At 45.6% G+C, this 23187-nt stretch overlaps 1 protein-coding gene across 1 annotated transcript in view; it reads left to right on the top strand.

Annotated features, from left to right (window-relative positions):
* The window catches only part of igsf21a (immunoglobin superfamily, member 21a), a gene marked incomplete at its 5' end in the record, with an annotated part of 49310 nt that overhangs the window by 14561 nt on the left and 11562 nt on the right, over positions 1-23187 (top strand). The window contains 2 exon segments of the mRNA XM_047025534.1: positions 12068-12183; positions 19194-19683. Of these exon segments, the coding sequence (XP_046881490.1) occupies positions 12068-12183; positions 19194-19683 (606 nt within the window).

The following is a 23187-nucleotide window of genomic DNA, read 5'->3' as shown; positions in this document are numbered from 1 at the left end:
ACTTTAGACTGGAGATCTGTACCGACAAATCAAAAAGTCCATTTCCTTTGTGTCTTTCTCCCCGTGCCCCATGAATCATCTGCGTCACTTTTTGACAGGCAATTACTTAACAGATTTATATCCCCTTTGATTCCACTGACATGTTGGAAAATTAGACGCATATTCTTATAGCAATAGCCAGACTGCAGGTGTACTTACAGGTGACAAAATAGCCATGGATTATGACAAAGTCAAATCACACTTTTTCTTCTTTCTTTTTGGTAGAAAAACTGAGTAATTCAGAAATGAATATTAATTGTGTCAACTATAATGATAAATAATACATGTTAGATAATTCAATTTTCACAAGTTTACTGATGATTGGGAATAACCAGTTTTTGCCTCACAGAGATGGAGATGCTGGTGTTAGTGTCTGGAACCTCCTAGGATTTAGTGACCAGCCCTAATCAACCCCTAGTATGTCCAGATGATCCAAAGTCTGCAGTAATTGGCTTAATGGTCAGCAAATTAGCAACTAAACGTAATTATCATGATCATTTGTCATCAAGCCGAATTAAAATGACCTCTATAGTAAAAAATTGTCTGATTATTTTTTTTCTTCCACATCCCATGTGTATTATATGTGTGTTGAGGATAGTGACAATTGTGATGATTATGATGATAATGATTATGATGATAATTGTTTTCCCTATTAATCTATCAGACGGATTTATTGTTTAAAGAATAATTATATACAGTAATGGACTAAGTTAACACACGCACATGACTACGACCGCACACACATGCATGCACACAGACCGCCAACAATGCAAGGCCGTCAGCATCCATTTGAGCAGTCTGGCCTCCTTAAAGCTGCAGTAGGCTAATATGATCCAATTCATGCAAATATGAGAAACAGTGGCCTTAATTATCGTGTGAACTTCTGCACTTTCCTCAAGATCAAGTTTGATTGACAGTGGTTGCACAAAATGAGTCATGGTGGAAAGCTCACCTCGCCAAAGGCGATTGGCTGGAAAAGGATTGGTGGAACACAATTGGCTGGAATGTGGTGGGCTGCTCCAAAAAATTGAAATGAACTTTCGTCATGTCTCTGTGTTATTCTCAGAGGGCCTCATTATCTTACACAGCATGCTTATAGTGGACAAAATGTGAAAACATCATACCTAATGTATGTTTGATTATGGGATGTTGGAGTCTGGTTAGGGACTTCAAGTCCACTTAACCCTCAGCCAGGCCTGCAGCAGCTTTCCATTCTGTTACAATATGAAGGCAGCATGACATTAACCAATCCTAGCCCTTGCATTCAGAGAGCAAGACCTCCTCAGTCTCCTCCCTACCTTGATTAGGGTGGTCAGTTAGAACCTTTGCTGCTTCCAAATGAGTGCTGGAACTAATTGGTTTTCTATTGTACAGGTTAGTTTTCTCTGAGGTGAAAAAGTGTTCTTCAAGCAGAGAGTAGATGGTGATTATTACACTCTAAAATGCAATTATTGACTCATGCACACAATCGCACACACACGCACACAAACACATCCAGGCAGAGACAGACACCCACTCACAACACACGTACAGTTCACACACACAAACACACACACAGCACTGACATGACGGATTCACACAAATAGCAATTCTGCATCAGACGAGAGTGGCAGCGCGAGTGAGCGATCTACAGTGTGTGACATTCAGTAGTCATCGCAACTCGCACTTACACTCGCAACAAATCATTACTATTGTTCTGCCTCCTTACTATTTCAATATCTTAACAATGCAGTTCTCACCACATCTAAAGTCTAATGCCGTGAAAACCTCTGGAGAGATCTGCAATTCTGAACAAGAGGAGTACCAAACGGCCTCCTTGAAACAAAGTGGTGCGTACATGTCCACAGGCTACACTTTCACATTTAATTTAACCGGTTTGGCAATCTGCTGAGAGTGGAATATCTCAAGTGGAAAATGGGAATTCTTCTCTTTTTTTGTTGTTATTCGAATAGAGGAAGTGGTTTATAATGATACATCTTCAGAACGGCTTTCTTAAATGGGACTGTCAGGTTGACATTCAGTGCTACAGCCAGTCAGCAGCCCTGGATAGACAATGGGTCCATGGTGTGTGCTGGACAGTTTAGGTTGTGAATTCCTTGGTGTGAAAGGTATTGAAAGAGTTACACTCTTTTTAAACATACAAACACTGTACATTCAGGGATATTGATTTATGTTGTGAGCGTAATTTCTCGCAAATGTCCTTTCAAATATCCTCAACGCCAAGGTTACCCTATGAGATTTGTTCAACACTCCGGAATGAAAATGTAATGGTTCTCCTAATTGAAATGTCGTGGTGATTAAAAGATCACATGTTATCATTGGAAACTCATCATAGGCTGTTGATCACTCAATCTATACAGACATTTTCTTCAGATAGTCAGTGAAGGTCTCAGGGAATGAGCAACAAGTACAATTAACTAGAAGCATGACCGTGTGCTATCTGTAACTAACTGTATTAGCCAGGAGGATGGCAAGGGAAGCACTGCCATGCTACCTTTATGGAAAACCAATGGCTATGATTTGAAAAATATCACCCGGCAGAATTCATGAATGCATTTCCATGCTAATGAATGCATTTACATTTGTGCTGTATGTAGCAGGCTAAAAGCTCTGCCTGAACGAGTGCATGGGCAACACGTTTCCCTCCCCTCAACTTACATGCAAATTGTATTGAGGCGGCTCAATGCATATAGCACTACCTTTTTTCTTTTTTGGGGGCAGAAAGAAGGAAAAAGGAATTATAGGCACTTATGCGTACCATGTGACCAGGTCTCGGTGCGACTCGAATACTGTGCAGAAGTGTGGTACTGCCGAGAGGGAGGTCTCTACAGCTACAGGAAGTGAGAACAAAACCTTTAGTGTGTGGGCAGATATCGCTGTAAATGACCTAGTGTGACAGGTATTGAAACAGCTACAGTCTTTATAAACTCCCTGACTGACTGAAATTGCTAAATATATTACTGTTGTGAGCTTACTATCTCGCAAATTCCCATTCAAAGATCCTCAATGCCAAGCGTGCTGCATGCTGGGACGATGCGGGGAGGATGACGTGAAGCTGGGTTTGAATGAACAATTGTTAATATTGAGTGCCTCCTGTTCTTAGCCAAGTAATGGGTCTGTGTGAGCTTTTACTGTACTTTGAACACTTCCGTCCTAGACAGGAATTGAAGGTGTGTGTGTGTGTGTAGGGGGTTGATGGAGGCGGGGCTTCTTGATCCTCAGACACCCTGCCACGCAGCTTCTCTCATCCTCCTGAGTTCTCACCCTGCTGACGGGACCCATCAATCAACTAAAACACAGGGCACACATCTCCAACTACACAAAGCTCACTTTGCCTTTAATGTGTAAAGCCACAACGCTTTGAACATTTAAACCTCCTCATACGAAGACATCAGACACAAACACACACAGACACACACACACACCAGCTCCTCCTATCTAATTCCACACTGATAGTATGCTGGTGACCTACAAAGACAAACCAAAATAACAGGCCATTGTGGTGAGGATAGCCTGCACCTTCATAGAAGCAACACAGGACAGCGTAACCACATTAGTGGATTCAACAATATCTGAATGATGAATATTTCATGCAGTTTACCTCACCGGCAGCCAGGGCTGTTTTCTCTCCAATGTTTGGTTATGATGGACCACCACCAGGGGCTATGTTGGCTCTGCGTCCTGTTAGAGAAGCCAGGAATACCTCTAGGGATTGTGTGTGTGGACTATCTTCATCTCTGTGTCCTTACGTTTTGCGGCACAGTTAAGAATTCATGCACTCCTATGTTCACCCACACTCACAGATGCGCTCACCAATCCACACACCCACCCATGCAAATACACACCCCCACATGAACACACACGCAAACCAAAATGAGATTGCGATTTTCATCTGTGTGCACACGTAAGCATCCACACACACACACACACACAAACTCACACACACACGCAAACAGCAACACGCGTAGAATGAGTGTACACACATTTTGAACTGTACCGTATGCATGGAGGTGGTCGAGGGAACAAGGAGTTCCTCTTGGTACACCGTAATTGGCCCTGTTCGCTGAAAAACACACGAATAACAAAATGGAATATTCATGGAAAGTCTGACAAAGTCTAGCATGCCAAAATTATACTTTTTCCTACCCCTTGTTAACTGCAGAATTCGAACTTTCACCTGACGAAAATGTCAACAAAGTTTTCCGGTTTCCAAAAGGCCGCGTGGTGCATGGTCGCCATCTGTCTTGGTCGCGAGTGGGTCTCATCAACCCTGCCGGCATGTCAGTTTGACATATGAAACCCTGCGCTGTCCCTGAAGGCTGTGTGTACTTGTCGACAGTTGGGGAGTTTGTGGCTGTGACCATTTGATGTAGACTCTCTCAAAGACCTCTTTGGAGGATTGCTCATATGGTCTGAAGCCAACACTGAGAATTGAATGATGGATGCTATATCACGTCGTCCGGCTCTCTTTGGCCTCGTATAACTTTATGGCCCCATTTTTCCCCCCTCTCTTGGTCTGTAAATTAGATGTCGTAAAGAAAGCGTCTGAATGGGGCCTCGCAACCACACTGATCAACCAATTTGTCTGTGACACCTCGGGCACCGGGGAACACTAAAGACCCCCGCATGCCAAACTCCTGTGAATTACCCTGCTGCCTACAGCTGGAGAGGCGGTGGGGAAGAGAGGGATGGGAGGGAAGAGAGGAAAGGAGAGGAGGGGACAAGAGGGAAAGGAGGAAGAAAGGAGAGAAGGAGAGGAAAAGAGGTGCTGTGGAAGGAAGGGGCTGAAATCTGTTTCGCCAACCATCCCCCCTCCACAGACTGTCCAGTCAGCAAGTTACAGGCAGCTACCTAGCAAGGGTGCTGATGTGTTTACTAGGACATTGGAAATTAGCATTGCGGTTAGCATTAAATTATTCAATCATTGACATGGTTTGACTATTTTAAACTCACTGTGGACAAATGGTTGTGAATTGAACTTGCACATGTCTGCTAGTTGAATTCTCAACAGCGGTGTACTTAAAACGCTTTGCTTCCTGCCAAGTCCAGCTAGCGTCAACATGTTGGCCAGAGCCTCAGCCACTGTACATGCCAAATGTACCTGAGCCGCGACATCTTGATTAGACAGCCTGTCTAATCAAGCTCCTTTTCTTAACAAAGCATCTCCTGACAACCTGTGTAGGAAGTGCATAGAAGATGTGACATTTCTGCCCAAGGCATTGTGATAAGGATTGGACACAGAAGGTCTGACTGTCTCACACTGACCTTTTGTCCATTATTCGCACGTTGTCACATGTTTGTCGGCTGTGGTAGACATTTTTGTCACATGCATAGATGTATGTGTATGTCACACGACTAAGATTAAAATAGATTATTTTGGCGGGTTATAGTTTAGTGCTTTAAATGGGTTTTTATTGTTGGTTTTTTCAAAGTTACATTGGTAAAATAGAGTGGAGAGGGCTATACAGAGGTGGGGAAGAGAAAAAAATAATGGGAAATATGAGGACGGTGAAAGAAAGGAGTAGAAATGGAACGATGCAAATGAGCCGTGGGTGACGAGGGAAGGAATGGAGGCGAGAGGGCAGGTGAGGAGAGAGGGCGACGACAGGAGGAAATAGAGGGCTACGGGTGAGGAGAGAGAGCAAGGGGTAAAGGTGGCCAACTCATGACGGGTTGACTCCCCCATAACACCACCCCCCCCCCCCCCCCCCGCAATCTGAGATTGGGCGTGAGGGTGCCGGTGGAGGCGTTCCTGGCACCGAGCTGGGTAGTGGGGATCCCTCCGCTTCTCTCCACTGTTCAAGATCACAATAGGAGAAAATCCTCTTTTGTCCTGGTTAAACTGGGGCTTCTGACGGCGCTTGCAGAATCCTGTTCCACATCCCCCTTGTCCTCATTACAGGCACAAAGCTCTGGGTCCAAGGCTGGTTTACTCCAGGACTGCAGGAGTCCTGAGAGTGACAGTAAAGCCCTACATAGCCATGACATATCTCATTTCCTATCATACGCCAACAGAGAGGCAGGGGAAACGACTCACAATTGAGCTTAAGTTCGGCAAATCGTTCTCCAGAGAATGAGAGCTATCCCTCCGCTCAAAGTTGTCTGGCCTCTTTTCATAAACAGAAACTTCAGGAAAGTTTGAAGGGAGTTTTTGCTGTGCAGGATGGAAAATGATGTTTGAGAGGTGGTTTTGTTGAAGAAAACCAAGGATTTCTTTATTGTCGATAGAACCTTTCTTCTCTGACAGAGACAGACTACAGCAGAGGTTCTGTCCACACAAGTTACTGTAGACATCAGGTATGGGAACTACTCTGACAGCTGTCACTGCTCAGTGATGTATCAATACAACCATATGCTCCCAATCATGCCCGCACACACACACACACACACACACACACACACACTGGCTCCCACACACAGGCAGTCTCCTTCACACACATACAATTATGCGTATGCAGGATTTTTGGGGACAACATTAGCATGATTAATGGGCCTCCTAACTGGGGAACTTGTTCAGTGTGACACTGGCTTTTGTCTCAGTGTGTCATCCCCTTCCTCTTCCTGACAGCCACGAAGGCTGGAGGACGTGTGCCCTCCCCGCCACCAGCTCCTTGCTCCTGGTTGGCTGATTGGGGAAGTGCGATATGAGCTGACAGCACAGTAATGACAAATGCAAATGCACACGGGTTGGGAGGGGCACATGCTAATGTTAACAGCACAATGGGAAAGTGATTAAAAAGCATTCCAGTGTCTTTTATCTCCTGGTTCCTCGCGTCGCGGGAGAAAAGGATTTCAAAGGAGCAGACTTAGGTCTCGGAGCCTGGCGCCAGCACGCAGTTCAACGTGTCGGTCTTCCTCTTGAGAAGACTCAACTTTGATTGTTTTTCTGTTTTGCTTGCAATCTCTTGCTTTGCCGTCATCTCAGCCCAGCCAAGTGTGTGCTTTCTGAAACTTCTGGAAGAGAGCAGTTTGGCACAGGCACATAGCAGGCAGCTAGGTTTTCGTCACCGCTGCACAGCGAAAGCGACTCATTGCATGTGTGCTGTGGTGCAAAGTTAATCCGTAACTTTGTCCATCACATGTTGTGTCCTTAGCATACGGTATATATGAGGTATTGCTGTGTTGGCTGTGGGTTTGGCTGTGACGTTTGGTCTTGTGATGCTTGCACTATGGATAGATGGATGTAAGAGAGCTCTCTTTTCTATGATATTCAAGGACTTCACATTCTCAGGGACAGATCTATTGAACAGTCCAATTGAAGCTGCGTTGAGGCGGAGACATTTCCATCTCCCTGACTAACCTCTTTTCTGTGTGTGTGCGAGGGTCTCACATCAAATGCAAGTGTTGTCATTTGGAGGGCTGAATAATGTATGCATCCTTTCTTCTGAAGTCCACGCCTTTCCCATTCCGCTGGCTTCTTCCCCCTGTCCGTGTTCACTTCATTAGGTTTACTCTTTGTGTTTGCCAGAATGCTCTCGTTCTCGACGCCTGTCTCTCTCTCTATCTCTCTCTATTTCTTCTCCCCTTTTTGTCATGGCTATGTAAAGACTAGCAAGGCCGCAGATTATCGCTTTGATTCCGAGGAGGAATATTGTGCCGAACGCTCTTTAGAGTCCACTTGTGGCTTGGCCCTGGTCTGACTCTCCTGTGAACACACTTCAGCTCAAGGCCTGCTGCTGACACGTGTTGATGGCTCAACGCAAACTTTAGATCATACACATGTGAGTCAGACATGACCCTGGAGTCTCTCGTTGATGTTGGAAGCTACATTGATTCTATTTACTCTATCTCTGTCAGGGTTTTCTCTTGAATCGCATACCATGGTAAGGTTGCTATCCCAGATCGAATAGACATATGTAAATTTACATTTACTGGAGTAGGTTAGCCAACGGAAATATCGTTATCATTTAGAAACATGAAGGTTCTGATATAATTGACCTAGATCACGGGAATATCTGCCATTCACTGTTCAGAACCTAAAGTCAGATTTGCCTCTTGACTTCCACAGTCTTTCCTCCGTCTGAACATCCAGGACGTGAACTGAACAGTGCTATGGTCGACCTCAGGAAGGAAAGATGTAATCCTTGTCTAATATAGATCAAATCGGTAGCGTAATCTCTGGTCAGGGTAGATTATTGAGACTATTGAGAGGCCATTCATGTTCTGCAGACTCCATGTTCATGTATGGAGTCAGATGGCTGAGCGGTGAGGGAGTCGGGCTAGTAATCAGAAGGTTGCCGGATCGATTCCCCGCCGTGCCAAATGACGTTGTGTCCTTTGGCAAGGCACTTCACGCTACTTGCCTCGGGGGGAATGTCCCTGTAATTACTGTAAGTCGCTCTGGATAAGAGCGTCTGCTAAATGTAATGTAAATGTTCAAATTGATTGCTTTTGGAGCTCTGACCCCCCCCCCCAAAAAAAAGTACAACTTTACTAAGTTACCAGTTAGATTGCGTTTTTTTCATTATTAAACAGAGCTAAAGATGACCTTGGTGACCATCCATTCAAGCCCCCCTCCTCTCCCCTCCCTGCTTCCCAGACCCTGGAGACGTGGTCTTTAGATCGGGGGTTCGCGTCACAGGGGAGTTGCTGGGAGTTGGCCCTGTGCTCTGTGGTCTCCTGAGCTCTAAATCCCTTCATTATCAGGCCAGCGAGGTATCCTCGAGGGAGCCCTGTTAAACGGGGCCCTGCTCCACACACTTTCCAATCCCATTTGCAGGTTTTTCTTTCTTTTTTCTTTCTTTTTTTTGGTAAGAGAGAGCTGGGTAATGGTGCTTGAGGCTGTAGAACAAGAAGGAGGGAGGGAGCCATGAACAAAAAAAAAAGGGAGGGAGGGAGGGAGGGAGGGAGGGAGGGAGGGAGGAGGGGAGGAGGGGAGGAGGGGAGGAGGGGAGGAGGAATGAGTAACTTGAACTGTTATGAGTATGCACTGGTCTGCAGCAGCAATAGAGTGCGTAGGTTGCCTTTGAATTAATAGATGGATCTGAGGAAATGGGTGTTTGAACAACGTCCTTGTCAAGCCAAATGTAGGCTGTTTTGCTGGAATATCCTCTCAAATATCAAAGGGGTTGACAGTGAGGAAATGTTCCTGAGCACAAGTAATATCAAAAACATCCTTTTTGTGGAGGCAGATTGTGCGTTTCATCTTATTGAGAGATGAATGACAATCTGCTTGACGTTTATGACGCTTTGCTGCGCTTGTATTTTGAATGGTGCTTTGCACATGGTGCTTCGGTATTTTCGTTATTAAAGTCCTCATTAAAGTTCAACTTCTCTGGGGCTCAACTTCTCTTGTCTTCTGGGCAGGTATATCATGAAATGAGAGGTGCCAAGGTGCTTGGTGCTGTGGTTGGCTTTTTGCTTTAAACTGCCTTGGACAGAGTTAAATAGAGTAGAAAAGAAGGTGGAAAAAATACAATCAGTCAGAGAAACAGTGAACCTAAATCTGACTGCATTTGTAGCCAGAGTATTTTGACAAACCTCAGCTGTCAAAGAAATTGACGTTCTTGTCAAAGTGTAAAAAGCATTCCTGCTACAGATTTCTTCGAGAAGAACAGGACATTTTTTGGGGGTTGATGTGAGTTCAGTCTTTTACGGTTTCTCTATAATGACCCCAGTTTTGAACTTCCTGAAAATTCAGACATTGTTCAAATTGTTTAAGGAATGCAATGCTTCACACTCTACAAAACTCCAATTGCGGTAATAATTAACAGCTTGAAATATATGAACACATTACATTATAAAATGGATGTGTTTGAAGTGCTAATGTAGGGAGTCAGATGGCTGAGCGGACTAGTAATCCGAAGGTTGCCGGATCGATTCCCCGCCATGCCAAATGACGTTGTGTCCTTGGGCAAGGCACCCTACTTGCCTCGGGGGGTATGTCCCTGTATGTACTGTAAGTCGCTCTGGATAAGAGCGTCAGGTAATGTTTACCTGTATACATGGATATTATTCGTTACGACTTATACTTTGTGAGGCAACCACACATCTTGTCTGGTGAATGATGGGCTTCCGATTTGAAATAATACAGTAAAATGACAGAGAGCGTCGGTGCACAATGTTCCACAAAAGGATCAAAAAAGTACGAGTACAACTGCATTTGAAGAACAAAAGGCTTACTTTATCTCCTAAATCAATAAATCCTTAATCCTTTAAATTATTGTTGTGCTTGCAAATCTGGCTTTATGCATGGTGAGTCTTGTTCTTAATCATTTCAAATATTTCATCAAGGCTTATTTCAAACGGTGTGGTTTAGATAAAATCCCCTCTGGACCCCATTCAGGGACACAGCAAGGCGGTCCTTCCTTAACAACCAAGTCTCCATTCTGAAGCTGCGTGGAACTGCTGAACTGTTTAAACAAACAAAGAAGGTTATGCTGCTGGTGTGTGGTGGGTTTTTATTCATAAGTAACGCCTTTGCCCTTCTTCGCACCTGTCAATACCTCATCTTTGTCCACAGCACACACACCAACCACATATTGAACATGACAGTGACTTATGACACTTGGGTTGTCGATGGATGTAGAGTTGCGGTTGCATGCGACACATCACCTCCAGAGTCTCTGACGAGCCAATGGACTTTGGGCGGTCTGAAATGACAGCCAACCACGTACTATAGTGAGAGCCCCCCCTAGCAAGAAGCTAATGGACTGTTCGGAGGTTAATTGACAAGCATACGTTCCCTCATCAATAAGCAATTAAGGTCTGGAAACAGCGGGGCAGTTTCCCGCTCACCACAGCAGCCGTACCCTCCTCCCCACCCCCACCCTCACCCCGACCCCACCCACCTCCCACATAATCAATCCATCGTTCGATTGAGAGCCCAGATAGATTTCGACGCGAGAGTGACACATGGAAAAGGGTTCCTTTCGCCCGCCGAACTCGATTGGTTATCTCCCTTCCTTTCCAAGCGTGCTGTTATCAACGGGGGAGAGATTCAGGGGATTAAAGCCCCACCTGGCACCTTCTCCCCCCACCCACCCACCCAACCCCCCCCCCCCCCCCCCCCCCCCCCCCCCCCCCGTGTCAACTTCACACACCGTTCCCTCCTCCTCGTCCAGGTTCAGAAGCCTAGCCGGGCTGACGCGGGCGCGCGGCTTCCTCAGAGCCCGTGCAGGGGCCCGTTCAGGAGGTGTTTGATGTGGTAATGCGGTGGGCTGAGGATCAGGCGGCCCACCCGCTAGCTTCTGTGCTTGCGAGAGCGGGAGAGCTTCCGAGTCGCATGGAGAAATGCAGATGCGGCGGGTTTGCTTCTTCGTCTGATGTCTGTTGTCGTCAGGCCCTGTCTCCGCGTAACCGTCGCTCCCGCCTCGTGGTTCTGTCGAGGGATTGATTTGTGCGTGTTAATGTGTACACAGACGCACCGGTACACGCTCATGCTTACATGTGCACAATCACACACACTTTGACCCTCACCATCCAACCCCCCTCCCCCCGCCACCCACACTACCTCCGACCAACCACCCACACACACTCACACACTGACCCTCACTCCCCTGCCACACACACACACACTTGGTCACCCCCTTTTTCCATACCACGTCACTGAACTGTGCATCTGTTCTGCCGCGCACATCCTCACGGTTCCCTGTCTTCTCTGTCACGTACAGGATGCCCTACTGTGTATTCCCCTCTGCCCCACCACTCCTCAGGGCCTGTGAAGAGGAGCTCTCCTCTTTCTTCCTCACCACAGCATCCTCTCAGGCCCCTACCCCAGGGGGGGGCCGGGAGCAGCTGAAAGGATATGCATGAGATGTAGCCCCCTTTAACCAGTCACGATGGCAGCTCCACAACATCCCCCACCCACGGCCTCGCTTCCTCTTTCCCCCAGGGAGTAGGAGCACAGACAGGGTCCCCTTTGCTGAGTCTCCCGGGAACCCCCAGAGGGCTGGTTTCACAACAGAACCCCGAGGTGTAATGGGATTCCTCATTTCTCTGCTGTTGGCCCGTTTTTCCATCCATTTGTGTGTTATCTGCCGTCGAAGGTGGTCGATCCACACTAACACAGCCTCTCTCCTCTCCACAGCGCCCCCGAATAACATCTCGGTGATGGCCGAGAACACCCCTGCTCCGTTCAGCCGGTACCAGGCCCAGAACTTCACGCTGGTCTGCACCGCAAGAGGAGGGAAGCCTGCCCCGTCGGTACGTTGTGCCGTTACAGCAGCACACCTGAGGAAGGGGGGGGAAGGGGCTTCTGACAGAGACACACCTGAGTCACTCATCAACATCTGTTATCTAAACTGTTTCATTAGCAGTGCGTGCTAACAGGTTCAGTTTCAGGTTCATTTACCATTTACAATGTACATGTACTGGTAGACTGGAATCCTTGGTCCTGCTTTTCTCCAACATATGTAGGTGCCTGTGGTTCCCAGCTGTGGAACACAGATGAACATAGCACACGTGCCTGAATCAATGGGGTGAGGATGTGAAGTTGACGCACCTGCAGTTATCCAGGATTTACAAGGATATTACCGCCTGCATCTGGGTGTGACCACGTATTAACTGCAGAAAGAAAATGAAACCAGGTCGTTAAAACCAGCCAGTTAAAACCCGCCAGTTAAAACCAGGCTGTGTGTCCTTTGACAACTATGGTTCCTCACACGGTATTGTGATGTGTGACTATCATCGGAACACAATACATATATATGAATGGATAAGAAGCCTGCATGTATGAACAGATGATAAGGCAATATCATGATTCTGGTTAACATAAGCATGTAGGAAATCTAATTTCTTCCAAAGTTTTGTGAATCGAGGCCGACTGGATGTATCATCTCATTCGGCACCAGAATGAACATTTGACACCAAACAAACCCCCTGTTCCTGCCAGACTTAAAACAAACACGCACACACAAATACAAACACACACCCAGCCCACCGACCACAACTCGTGCCCAACCAGCGGTCAGCAGAGGTCTAGAGTAGGTCTTAGAGATAGCTGAAACACATGCTCCTCTGAGTGGTGACATATTAGCTTCCTGGGGCCCGTCTGAGCAAAGCCATTCGCTGCTTCTTCCCTGCTGGGTGATTAATCTTCCTCTGAGGGTGTATGCTAATGTACTCCAGACCCCTATGCGCACCTATCTCCTGCAATTATGAACCCAGCAAGAGGTGAACGCAAGGTGAGCCTGATTTCCGTTCTCCAGGGTATAGGGTTGACCTGTTTCACGTCAAGCCCACGACAGAGACGGGCGATTTGGCCGGCTGCAGGCGCTTGCCTGGCAGGACCTGGTGACTGGTCTTAACAAGTCCTGTGTCCACGGGGGGAAAAGCCCTTTCAGAGCCTGGTGGAGGAAATGAAATGTATCAGAGAGCCTATCTCCTGCTTGTAAGGCTATCTTCAGACAGAGCGTATATTAGCCTCTTTAAGTAGCTCTCATAATGCCCAGACTCAACCCAAGCCAGAGGGTGCGTCGTTGTATGTATGAACAGTTTGAAGAGTGTCCTCATACTGCTGTTGTTGAATTGGAAAAAGGCACTAATGGCCTTTCTTAAGTCTTCATGATGAAATAGGAATAGGTTAAAATACATATTCATTCTTCAATTCATCAATTCATTCAATCATCCATTCATTCACCGATGAAACTGACAGGATTGACAAATTGATGAATTGATGAATGAATGTTCTCTAAATGGAACACACTGTCATTTCATATCATCTGTCAAAGACTCTGAAACCCATCAACCCATTGTCTTAGTCTTGAAAGTAGTTGGACTTTTCAGATTAAGATTTCAGTCAACAATCTCATCTCTTCACCTTTGAACTCTGATTTTGTCTCATAGCAAAGAGTATTTTGAAGTAATCCTGGGCCATAGATAATACATCTACACTAAGCCGACCCATGCTTGGATCAGGGACAAAGAATACAAAAGCACTTGGAAGTTTAAGCATTATAAATGAAGGCATATAAAATTAATGTATAGGTTAGGTAAGGTAAAAACAAAAGACGTCCTTTTGGGAGAAAGACAGCCAGGGTAAGAAGAGAAGACGGTGAAGCGTGTTTTTTTTAGGTAACTGGCTGGAAGGAAAAACGAGGGGAAAATAATTCACTTCAAATCTTTTTTAAGCTGCCAGGTAGGTAGGCGGAGTGTTTATGAGTTATTACATGGTCTGTCTGTTGGTCTGTCTGCTGGAAAAGTGCAAGGAAAGTGTTAAGAGAGGTTATTATTATTTATTTATTTTTCACTGTTCCAAAGGTGAGCAGCTACCATGGAGTGTTGATCACCATGCTAAAGTGCCCTTGTGCGGCAGGACTAAATCAAAGTGCAGTAAACAAACCCTGACAGTACTCAGAAATGGATTGTGGAACAGCAGTCTTCAGACTCTTCAATCCAACAAATGTATCTTTAATCTCTTTTGAGATCTTGGCTGTGGTTCTTAGCCAGTGGAGAAAAAACTCCACTCCTTTTTTGGGAAAAAAATCCCAAAAAATAGAAACAAAGAAAAAACTAAACAAATCTTCTCCGGGATACACTCATCACTGAAAAAACACTTTAACGATGCCAAACCTTAATGATGTTTTGATTTCTTGGCACATCCACCTGACAATATTAGATCAACATCATTCCACTCAAATAATAATAGTGCAGAAGTCATCAAAATTCTGAAAGTATTAGATTCAAAACTTCCCTAACACAGTGTAACTGTACATCAACATTGTACAAGTTTAACATGAGAGCAATGTCCAATCAGTCTAATTAAAATCATGTACTGTAGCATATTGGCATCATAAGATGTCGAAACTGTTGTTGTCAGAAACCATGTGGTGCATTGCAGTCCCTCAGTGAGCTCTGGTGAATCTTCTCCAGAGTGCTGTGTCAGAGCATCGTGATGGCAACTTCTCGACCATTCTTTTTGCCTTTTGATGAAACTCATTTGGTCTTTGTCAACACTGATGCCTTGAAGCCTATTTCAAAATGAGCTGCTGTCACCTCCCTATTCAATGCCACTTCTCTGTAAGGACACACTGTCGTGACTGTGCACCTATTTGAAATCGACCACCGCATGTACCGAGACAATGTTCAACATTCTCTCATAGTTTTTTCTGATATATGGCGCAGTGTGTCTTATCTATCAATTACCTCAAGGGGCTTCACATTAAAAAACAACCCATGGACTGTTTTGCGAATCGATGAACAATGACTTTCAAACCTCTCAAATTTTGTCCATCTTAAAGTTGCTGTAAAGTGGAATTGAAAATGAGTTTTTAAGTTCATCACACCACAGAAGAATGTGTCGTTAACTACTCATACAAATTTGAATGAAAAAAATCACCGACAAGTATGTTAAATTAGGCTTTGAAATTGTGAGAAAATCAGCAGTCTTCTCTGCTTGAGACTGGGGGGGAGTGTCGCCTGAAGGATTTGAAACTCCGCCCCCTCATTCATTGAATTCATTGAATTTAGCAACAACAGCAACACTAGCTAAATCAATTGCAGATATCAGAACAGACCTATATGCAGTTTCTGAGTGTTTTATGTTTTAATTACTTTGTCTTTGCATCGTACCAGCCGAGTAACAGAATGCAACTGTCTGTGATCTGACGTAGATAGGTCGCTGTGACGTAGATAGGTTGGGTTTTTGCCGGGCCTATACAAAACCTGAGCTAAAAACAGGAGAGAAACTGTTCAACGGTCTAGCTCCACATTTCAGTTAAATATTTGTGTGCTTTGCACATGCTTTCAGGAACTCATTTCACACGTTTATAATGTACTGACAAGCAAATCATGGAATTTGCTTTACAGCATCTTTAAATGTTAAATTTTCCCTGGGATTAATAAGTAAAGTGACTTGAATTGAACATAATGGTCCATAAAACCACCTTAAATGTATAGGTGACACACTGCTGGTCAATATGACTTGCCATTGGTCTATAAATACCATGCAGTGCATCGAAAGAAAATACTGAAACTTTCGATGAATACTATGTTCCTGTATGCACACGCCTTTTTCACAGCACAATGTAAAAAGCCCTTCTTCACAGCACAAGCGGCGGCTGATTGAAAAGAGGAATGATAATGACAGCTAATTATGAGAATGAGAGATGATTAAGACATGGCCGTGATCGCTCTCTTCCTCTCTCTCTTCCTCTCTCTCTCTTTCTCTTTCATTCTTTGTCTCTATTTTCATTCCCTCTCTTATTCTCTACTCTCGCTCGCTCTCTCTCTTTCTTTCTACTTCTCTCTTTCTCTCTCTTTTTTCTCTCTACATCTCTCTTTTTATTTTTCCCTCGTTCTCTCGTCCATTGAGTTGAATGGTCAGTGTGAGAATTACTGCCCTGTCTCCAGGACTGCTCTGTGATTAATTGTGGCAAATTGAAGGTATATTTGAGCCCATTGCTGAATAGAAAGGCTTCTTTGTCCAAATGTGCCTTGGATTTGAGATCTTGGAGGGGTGACTTGGAAGGTGTGTGTACATGTGTGTGTGTGTGCGCATGCGCATGTGTGTGTATGTATAAGGGGGGGGCGGGGATGCGGCTACCAGTCTGTGAAGTGCAGGTGCTTTCATCACTGTCTATTCACAAAGCAAACCAAAAAAAACCTTCCCCCTATCTCACCCAGCTTAATTCCCACACCACCGAGGTATTGTGCTTGGGGAGAGCTTTTAGAATTACATCTCTCTCTCCAATTTTTTTCTTCTTCGTTTATGTCCTAAAAAAGAAGAAGATGAAAAACAGGGCTCATTGACAACAGAATGAAACTGGTGGCTCGTTCTCAGACCTCATTGTCTGAACACATTATAGCCTGATCCATTGTGGCTCTGTTGAACAGAGGTGTGATTGATAATCACTGTATTGCCGCCAGTAGCAGCGTCTGTGGTCCACCGGTACGGAGCCTTCGATGAAAACATCCAGCAGAGACTCATTACAACTGAGCCACACCTGCAACACCTTCTCAATTACAGGCCCAGCACACGGTCACCTCCCGCAAACAAAATAACTAAACTTTCTCAGTTTGTTTAGGTTCCACACCATGGGGAAGTAGGATAGAGTGCTCCCTTCACTGGCTTGATGGACGCCTCACATCATCAACATGTTTTTATATAAATGTATTTCAATAGTTATAGCAGATTTGATCCAAAGCATCATACACATAGTACATATATAGTACATATATAGTACATATATAGTACATATATAGTAATTACGAAAGATAATCAAGAATCAGCTCAGCTCTGCAGCATCCTCCCTCTCTGAAGGAGTACATGGCTGATCTTAACCAGAAGTACAGGACTGATCAGCTCAACTGTCTTTCCTTTCATATTGAGGTTTGGCTGAAAGTTCTGTATGACCTAGAGCAGGGATGGCAGTCATCACTATGCTTACCATGATGCCAAATGGGAAATGACGACTGTATATACTGTCTATTTGAAATCATGAATTTGGTTATTATCATGGTCATGGTATTATCATGGTACCATCAGAGTCTGCACTCAATGACTGTAGTAAACGTGCACTGTGTGTGTATATAGTGTGCCTTGTCATAGGGGAGGATTATGAGGTTCTGGTCTTCACACAGTCCCTTTCTGCACGAGCCTTTTAATGTATCAGCTGGTTCTAGTTGTATAGATTTCTCTTTATGTGTTTTGGTAAACTGAGGTGAATGAAAGTGAGAGGATGGGGAAGAGAGGAGAGAAAGGACAAGTGGGAGACAGCTGGACAGGAGTAGAGAGGGGGTGTAGCAGGGGAGATGGTGATGGAGGAAAGAATGGAAAGAAAGACAGTGACAAGGTAACAGGGGGAAAGGGGGCTGGAGTGGAGAGCAGAGAGAACAGGAAGCAGGTGGACAAGTGGGAGGAAGAATAAGAGAGGGAAGAGGTAGAGAGGCTGTTTACAGGAGGTACGCAAGGTCATTGTGGACTTTGTGGACTATCTCCTTGACGACTTGCAATCTTTAGGTAAGCTTTGGGAGATATCAAGGATATCCTATGTGGGACAAGTGAAGCAAATGCTCTGGTCACTACAGTAAATGCTACATGAAAAACAGCCAGATTTACAGTACTGTTCATTCAACCCTGAAGCTGGCTGAAGCCAGTTTGTTTAGATAAAGGTGCATTAGAAGCCTGATTAGAATCCCTTTCTATGTAAGGGCTATGTTTATCAAGTAATGCTATGAAAATGAAAGGTAATTCATGTTTGTGTTGGAGACAATTGCTTTTTGTCTGTTGATGGGAATGTCAGGGATTCACTCACCCCTGTGGTATGTGTGCGTGTTAATATGCATGCACTTGTACGTGTGTTCTTCCCCATGAGCATGGCCTTATATCATGGTTGTTTACACTCATTGCTGTTATTTAATCTCTAGAGTGAACAGGCCTGAAGTGGCACCCAATCAAAGCATGCCTTGACACCCTCCGCAGAGAGACAGCCAACAGTACGACAAAGTCCTGCGCATCGTAATGACATTTAATCTTGTGCAAATTGAATTTAAACCTCCAAAGGTTCCCCAATAGGTTTTCATGTAAATAAATAAACCTTATTTTAATTTACATATTACTATTAGTAGGTATTAATATTATGTTTGTGTCTCGATGATTGTTTGTTTGTTTATTTGTTTGAAAAGAATAAAGGAAAAAAATAACCAATATATGAGAAGCGTCTGGAAAACTGATGCCACCGGCAGTTCTGTATCCTTATTTTAATACCAATATCTGAGGGTTATGTGTAGAGATGTGGGGCTCGGATTTTCTGTCAAGAGATTAGGCAACCAGGGATCTGAAATGAATGCCCTCAGGAAATAGTGAGTGAAACTCCATATTAGTGTAGGCACCAGTTTAGCTGACTGTCTCACTTTGTGTGTCTGCCTCTGCCTTGGTGTCTGCCTCTAACGGGCTCTGACTCTTAGTCTTCTGTCTACTTCTTTCTCTCACTCTCTGTCACTGTCTCTCTCTCATTGACTATCTGTCTCTCTCTTTCAATCCCTCTCTCCTCTGTCTTTCTGCTTCTTTCTGTCCTTCTGTCTCCACTTCTATTTATCTCTCTCTATCGCCCTCTTACTTTAACTCCCTCTCTGTCTCTCTCTCTGTCTCTTGACTCTCCATCTTTCTCATCCCTCTCTCTCTCTCTCTCTCTCTCTCTCTCTTTCTCTCTCTCTCTCTCTCTCTCTCTCTCTCTCTCTCTCTCTCTCTCTCTCTCTCTCTTTGTCTCTCTCAGGTGTACTTCAAGCGTGATGGGGAGTTGATCGAGGTCATCTCCTACATCCACCCCTCGGCTTTGGAGGAGGGGGCAGGCGGGGGCTCGGCGGGGGTGCGTGGGGCCCGCCCCCTCATCAGCCGAGACCTGGACGACACCAAACTCCAGAGGTCCCTCTCCCTGCTGGACCCCGAGGGACGACCCGTGCGCCTGTTCACCGAGCCCCCGGCCCGGGGCAGCCACACCCAAGGCCAGCAGGCACCCGAGCCCAGCCCCGCCACGGAGGTCATCCCGGAGACAGTGGTGAGCCGCGAGTTCCCCCGCTGGGTCCAGAGCACCGACCCTCTGTACTACTTCAGCCACACCCACATCCCCCAGAGTGACGGGTCGGTCCTGGTCCAGGCCAGGCTCACGTGGACCCTCAACCCCCAGCTGGACAACGACGCCCTGTTCAGCTGCGAGGTCAAGCACCCGGCTCTGTCCATGCCCATGCAGACGGAGGTCACTCTGGGTGAGTAGACCACCAGACCAACCCCCTCCATCGTCTTATTTCCACGCAGTCTCGTTCCTTCTTTTTTTTTCTCCTGCTCATTTACATCCTGTTAGGTATCCTACCTGCCCCACGTCTTCCCCTCCCTCCATTCCTTCACTGCCTTTCTGTTCCCCTCCCCCACCCATTTCCACCCCCCTTCTCCCCCCACTCCATCTCCTTCCCCGTCTCCCCTACCTTGTATGACCTCAGCCCTCCCTGCATGCTCCTCACATACTTACTCAGAAAGACACTGATCTTCATTTGATGCTTAATGGTGTAACAGCCTGGCAGATTGCAAGTTTAGCGGCGAACACAAAACTCAAAGTGACTGACAGGGCAATTCATCGAGCTGTCTGTCGCTAGATTGAGTTAACTCACAGGCGTTATTGAAAAAGTCGACCCGAATTAGGTAAGTCAAATGAGAATTTAAATACACAGGCCCTGTGATGGCATTGAGCAGGTGACACAAAGTACTAGAGCCTGTCTAACATGCCTTTCACTCCCTGTGTAATACCATCACAAGTTGTTATTGTTATTCTGTACCCAGAAAATGGTCTTAAACATTCACATCTCTTCTTTCAAGGAGAAAAATGGATGCAACCACCGTGATATTCTTATTTGTTTGGTGTACTGGGAAGTATCAAAGAAAAGGAAGCCACTGAACATACTATGTTTGAGGTTCCTTTCTTGAAGGAAATTCACTATTAACCTTTTACAGAGAATGATTTGAGAGAGACTGTTTTCTTTTTAACGCTCTGAAACAAAGATGGATTCCAGCAGATCTCATTATCACTTCAAAACCATGGTGTTGGTATGGCGCTGTTGAAGGCAAGCCGTGCCGGTCTGACATGATAAACAGAGATATTACAGCTTCGCAGAGAAGATGGGAGGGGTGGATGGTGGGAGGCCAAAGGTTGTGAATGGAGTGCAGGGAGAGGAGTAACCATTGCTCATTCATGTTGTGGAACACGCTAGTCTATATATCACTCACATCACCGGCACGTCGTTTGTGAACCTAGTGGTTTTCATCTCCTCCACTCCACAGTTTCCGGGTCGGATTCTCTCTCGTTTGCTCCACGTCAAGCCCCTCTCACGGGTCAGACAAACAGCCAATGGACGCTCTGGAAAACGAAGGTGGCAAATGAACAGAGAGATAAAGATCCAACTTCCCACCCCATGTAGACAAATTCATTTGATGCATCACACATTGCCCCAGCCTATTTCACACCAGTTCCAAAAAACAAAACACCTAAAATATATATCTAAACACCAGCAGAGCCAAGAACTGGATTGAGTTCTCTGATTAAAAAGTAAAATAGTTCACTCGAATGTATGAATGTTGAAATGAAGGAAATCCCCACGCTCGGTGCACTTTGGTGGTTTCTCGTGTGTCATGGCCCCATGCTACGTGCACTTTGATAACTCTCACAGTAATGTAACACTCACACACACACACACAAACATGCACACATGGGCATGAATAAATAATGATCCATTGATAGGCGCTGTCATCTTAGGACAAAATGGTGCAGTGATGATCTAAACAGCTCCTCCACACATACTTTACGGCAAAGAGAGGAACCGTGCGACGCACCCAGAAGGGAGCGGGCCCTAAACTGTCAGCCACTTTCATATTTTGACAAGACTTCTCAGCGCTGCGTTTCAAGACATTAATTTACCAGTAGCTTTGTTCTATTTAAGAGATGGAAAGAGCTTCTTCAGACTCCTCTTCTGCGCCACCCTCAGAACAGAGAACAGAAAATGTGCATTTGTTGATTTTAATTGGAGCGCACTTGAAATTCAAAGCATTCCCAGCCCTGCTTGGAGGCACATCTAACGTGGGTTGCTAGGACTTGTAACTAAAGCCCCCCCGTGCTGCACCGTGGGCCAACGCACACAGGGGACGAGGCCCACGTTTCGATCCGTTGCGTGTCAGGAACGCATACAATACGGCGTTGATGTGTTTAACACACAAGGAAGCCATGATTCTCCATGTTATTCAAGGCTGATTAAATGTGATTACATAAAGAGGAACACCTTAGGAATTCCTCCTCCTCTCTGTGTGAGCGGATCATCTCGCTGTGGTTCTATCCGCTTAATTGCTCCGGGGATCTGTCAGACTGTAGTCACAGCTAGCAGGATTCTCTCAGGTGAGCTGCGGCCCCTGGAATGAAGAGGACGTCTTTGCGCTGCCTCATAAGTAATAAATCTTTCACCGATTTAATATTGCCACCCGAGACGGAGCGACGGGCTGACAACCCACCAATGTTGTATTACAACTCATGAATATTCATGAGCTCCTTATCCGTGCCCGCCTTACAAATGGAGCGGCGCCAGGGCCGGGAGCCCCGCACGACGGGCCGCAGAGCTGCAGGCGCCGCACCCGCTCTCCTCCGACCGCTCCCGTTCAGAATTCATCAGGCCGCCACATCTCAATAATTAAACTGGGCTCCGTTCTTTGGATTTGCATGGGCCAAGGTGTCTATTATTCAGCAGCATCAAAAGGAGAAAAAAAAAGGAATTATCTTCTCCTGTAGGGCCCTGAGAGATGATAGCACGCACGCACACACACACACCCGTCATCGCCACACCAGACCATGATAATCAGAGAGCAGATGCTCGCTTTCAGGGAGGCCAGAGTGAGGATGCAAGGGTGCGTGTGTGTGTATGTCCTAATATGTGTGTGCGTGTGTTTGTATGTGTGTGTGCGCCTATGGATGTGTGTCTGCGACAGTAGATGCATGTGGCTGGATGTGTGTGTGTCTGTGTTTTTTGTATGAGTTCATGTTCACCTAAGGCTCATCTCCATATTCATCACTTTCTTTTTATGCTGCTTTAAGAAACCCACTCTAGCTTGTGGGGCGAATGTTTGAGAGGAATTATACTGTGTTGGATTAATGACAGTGCAATGGTCCAACTAGCAGCCAGGTCTGTGCACGCACGTCTGTGAACCACCACTTTCTGCCTCTCAGTGAAATCAGTCGACCAGCTAATACAGCAGACTCCACTCTGGTCTGATTTCCTTAGGCCACCTGCAGCCATCCAAGTAGGGCAATTCAGAGGGCAGATTGGCTTGTAGTGGGTTGGATTACATTTATGATGCTGCTACACAGTTGTTTACCTGGGGTCATGTCAGTGTGGCGACCGAGTGTGCTGCTAGCATGCTCCATGCTAACTGCTCCATGGGGATGTCTCCGTGCTAATTTAATGCTGGTGTAGGTTTGTGTTAACTATAACTTGATTTAATCTATTTTGGGGTTGTGGGTGAGTGACAGTACGGGGGCAACTTCGTCCTTTGAACGTGTGTACTCACCGTTCAAAACAGCCACTCCACAAAACCTGCATCACTTCACTGTGCGGCGTGGAAAGCTTGGTGCACTGCATGGGCACAAAATAGTTTTTATTATGCTGCAATATCCCGCAAAACTGATGTAAGTCTTTCCGCCTTAAACTAAAGTGTCCCAAAATGTAAAAAAAAACACA

Source organism: Hypomesus transpacificus, chromosome 9 (genome assembly GCF_021917145.1).
Source record: "Hypomesus transpacificus isolate Combined female chromosome 9, fHypTra1, whole genome shotgun sequence".
Lineage (NCBI taxonomy): Eukaryota > Metazoa > Chordata > Actinopteri > Osmeriformes > Osmeridae > Hypomesus > Hypomesus transpacificus.
This window is presented reverse-complemented; position numbering and strand designations above follow the sequence as displayed.